The sequence below is a fragment of the Solanum stenotomum genome, chromosome 12, assembly GCF_019186545.1.
Source record: "Solanum stenotomum isolate F172 chromosome 12, ASM1918654v1, whole genome shotgun sequence".
Classification (NCBI taxonomy): Eukaryota; Viridiplantae; Streptophyta; class Magnoliopsida; order Solanales; family Solanaceae; genus Solanum; species Solanum stenotomum.
The window spans coordinates 5,875,349-5,879,075 of record NC_064293.1 but is presented as its reverse complement, the minus strand read 5'-3'; the positions used below and the strand labels follow the sequence as shown (position 1 = coordinate 5,879,075).

General features: G+C 40.6%; 1 protein-coding gene across 1 annotated transcript; it reads left to right on the top strand.

Annotated features, from left to right (window-relative positions):
- Positions 1–524: 524 nt before the first annotated feature.
- LOC125846688 (UBP1-associated protein 2C-like) lies at positions 525–2,968 on the top strand. The gene is made up of 2 exons (XM_049526251.1): positions 525–1,887; positions 2,634–2,968. Exon 1 carries the CDS (start codon positions 612–614, stop codon positions 1,884–1,886), a length of 1,275 nt encoding a protein of 424 aa, XP_049382208.1. The 5' UTR covers positions 525–611; the 3' UTR covers position 1,887; positions 2,634–2,968.
- Positions 2,969–3,727: the final 759 nt, after the last annotated feature.

Here is a 3,727-nt window from a genome sequence, read left to right as displayed (position 1 = left end):
CAGTAGGAGATGAAACTTGACCTCTCATTCGACTTCTTCTATAAATTTTCTGATTCAAAGTACCAACATCACTAAGTATCTGTGGACTTCTTCTAGGCAATTTTCGTTACCTTTTTCCATTAGAATCCTGTGCTGAAAAATGGGGAAGAAAGAACAACAAAGCCCTAAAATTTTCGGACAGAAGAGTAGAAAGAAAAGAGAGAGAGAGAGAGGATATGAGCGAATGAGCAACACTTTTTTGCTTAGTTTAAAAATTACATGAAAAGGAACAAATTTGTTTAAGTAAGTATTGCTAAAAGTTGATAAAAATGATAATAAATTAAAAGTATACTTAAAAGTGGTAATTATTAAATAAAAGACCTTCACTTATGTAATTTTTCCTAATATAATTGACAATCCGAATAAGTAGAAGCATATGGGCCTCATCCAGACCCGACACCAACAAGCTCGGATTTGTCAATTATACGCTGTCGTAAGGTGGAGGATGAGCATCTCAGCCTTATAAGTAAACAGTTGCCTCCTTGTAGGGTTTTATATTCCATAACGCCTTCCCCAAATTATTCAGTCTTTCTCTCTCTAGGGTTTACAGTTGTTCTCTTCTCTGAGCGAAAATGGATCTAACAAAGAAACGCAAAGCTGATGAGAACGGCGGTGCTTATCCCGTATCCAACGAACTCGTCACAACTGCCGCCGCGCCGCCGGCACTTGCTGTTCTTTCCCCGGAAGACATCGACAAAATTCTTGAAACATTCACCAAAGACCAGTGCGTTTCAATTCTCCGTAACGCCGCCCTACGCTATGCTGATGTTCTCGAAGGTCTACGTGCTGTCGCTGACGCCGACGTATCTAACCGCAAGCTCTTCGTTCGTGGTCTTGGTTGGGAGACCACCACCGACAAACTCCGACAGGTTTTTTCTGAGTTTGGAGAACTCGATGAGGCTGTAGTTATAACTGATAAGGCGTCTTCCAGATCTAAAGGGTATGGTTTTGTAACTTTCAAGCACGTTGATGCTGCTATTATTTCTTTAAAGGTGCCCAACAAGATAATTGATGGCCGTGTTACCGTCACACAGCTTGCTGCTGCGGGTAATTCTGGGAATTCTCAGTCTTCTGATGTTGCGCTTAGGAAGATCTATGTTGGTAATGTTCCATTTGAAATTTCGTCTGAGAAGCTTTTGAATCACTTTTCTATGTATGGAGAGATTGAAGAGGGGCCTTTGGGATTTGATAAACAAACTGGAAAAGCTAAAGGTTTTGCTTTTTTTGTCTACAAGACTGAGGACGGAGCTAGGGCATCTTTAGTTGATCCCGTGAAGACAGTAGAAGGACATCAGGTCTTGTGTAAATTGGCAACCGATAATAAGAAGGGGAAGCCCCAGAATATGGGGCATGGGGGTGCCCCTGGAATGAATGCTGGACCTGGAGGAATGCCTGGTGATGATAGGGTTGGATCCATGCCCGGTTCAAATTATGGTGTTCCTGTTAGCGGTTTGGGTCCATATTCAGGGTTTTCAGGTGGGCCTGGTCCAGGAATGCAGCAGCCACCACCTCAGCCTGGCATGGTGGCACATCAGAACCCACATCTGAATTCAGCTATTGGCGGGCCTGGATATGGAAACCAAGGACCGGGATCCTTTACAGGTGGTGCTGGTGGATATGCAGGCGCTGGTGGATATGCTGGGGCTGGTGGGTATGGTGGTAGTTCTGGGGATTACAGTGGGTACAGGATGCCTCAAAGCTCTGCTGGAATGCCTAGTTCAGGAGGTTATCCAGATGGTGGTAATTATGGTTCGCAGTCTTCTTATCCCTCACAGGTACCACAACCAGGAGCTGGGTCAAGGGTTCCACCAGGTGGGATGTACCAGGGCATGCCTCCATACTACTGAGGTAATCCTTTTGAGTTTGTTTACAGTTATACATGTCAACATATGATTCACTGAGTATTGTTTATGCATATATTTGTTGAGCAACTATCTGAGGTGTTTTGGTTTACAAACTTCTTTTTTCCTTGTTTGATATTGTGTAGTTTAAATGTTTCATTAGAGTGCTTGGCCTTCAGTTCGTGGACTAGTACTTTTTTTCTCTATGTTAATTTGGTGAGCTGATAGCGTCATACTTGTTCTTGAGTGAAGTATCCCAAGGGGGTCCGTATCTTGTATCAGTTTTTCATCTAGGATGGTATTGGGTGAAAGATATAAAGGAATGTCTTGGATATTTTTCTATGGCTCTCTGTAATTAATTACTTTTACTGTCCCAATTAATGTGAAATCACGACACCATTCTATGTGATAGCAATTGGGAAAAGCCATAAAGCTCAAGTCTTAAGAGAACATTGGAGACTATATTGGTGAAGGGGTTAACTGTCTCTGTGAAATTAGTATGGAAATGGTTACCTGAGATTGCTTTCCTCTTGTCTATTTTCCTTTCTTCCACAGAGTGCACGACATGGGAGAGGATCTACTTGCACTAATCTAGTGCATGTTCTGTAGAGCCCCTTGTAGCTTATGCTGTTTAGTGTGGCTTATGTCCATCCCCTGTACTTTGAAAATGATTTGTATTACAAATTTATGCCCTCAACAAGTTTTATATGTTGGAATCTTGAATGATTGAATTGTACGTGGATATCTGTTCAGGTGTCTTGAGAGCTTCTTGGATGCAACATGCTTTAAATGGTTGTGGTGATTTCCTGATTGCAGACTCTGAAATCTTTGGTTACATGGACTGCTGTACATCTGTTGCTGCTTCACCTATCTGCTCTTATGTGTGGCTGTTAGTTGATACTTGCTAGTATTAAGTTAGTATGTAGGTTCTTCAAAAATTGCTGTATCTTTTGATGAGCGTGTTGAGGATTGATGTCAGTTTTGTTATCTTATATTTTACCCGTACTTCCTGTTTCTTATATGTTCCCTATCTGATGAATGTGACATTTTAGATCTTCTATCATATTATGTTCAGCCATAATTGGCTTAACTTCTTGTATGTGGATTACAAGGCATCTTTATGATGTTGTCAGATACTGCTGATCTGAAACAAATTATTCGATGCAAACAAAATATTTGTATATTGTTTTAATTAGAGTTATGTTTTAAACTAAATAAAAGCAGTACTAGTGCTTAAATGAATAAATATCTGGAGTGTTGATGGGAAGATGGGAAAACACAAATGTGTGGTAGTAGGATCCAAATTTGCACTGTTTGTTTGCATTTCTAGCTGTCTCAACTGCTGGTGAAAAAAGGGGCCTTTATTTTTTCTGTTGGTCACTGATTTGAACCAAATTATCTTGACACAATTGTATTATGTGTATTAATTTTTACAATTTTCTGTATATATGGTTTGTGAAAGCTGGAAACTCGCAAATGCTATGTCTTAGCAAGAACCAAAATCTATGCTGTCTGCCATTTTGCTTGCATTTTGTATACCTCTCAATAACCAGTGGTGTTTCTATCACATCTCAAAAGCAGAAAAGAAAATGAAAACTCTAGCTAGCTGTTCCTTTATCAGCCATCATTTTGGAATTATTGGAACATACTCCCTAAAAGGCATACATCTCCTGATTTCTTTGTTTGCTTTTTGTTGATGGACTTGGGGAGGGAGATGGGTATGAGGCCAGTTGGTCAACAAACACATGATGCAAGTGGGGGTGGGGGTGGGGTGGGGATGGTTTGTTTCAGCTGAATCATGTTTACCTCACTATCTGTTTCCAGGATTCGTAGATTTTGCAAGTTGA

Bases quoted from the DNA above. Each gene is read 5' to 3' on its own strand.
- LOC125846688 (XM_049526251.1), top strand. From the start codon at position 612: ATGGATCTAACAAAGAAACGCAAAGCTGATGAGAACGGCGGTGCTTAT.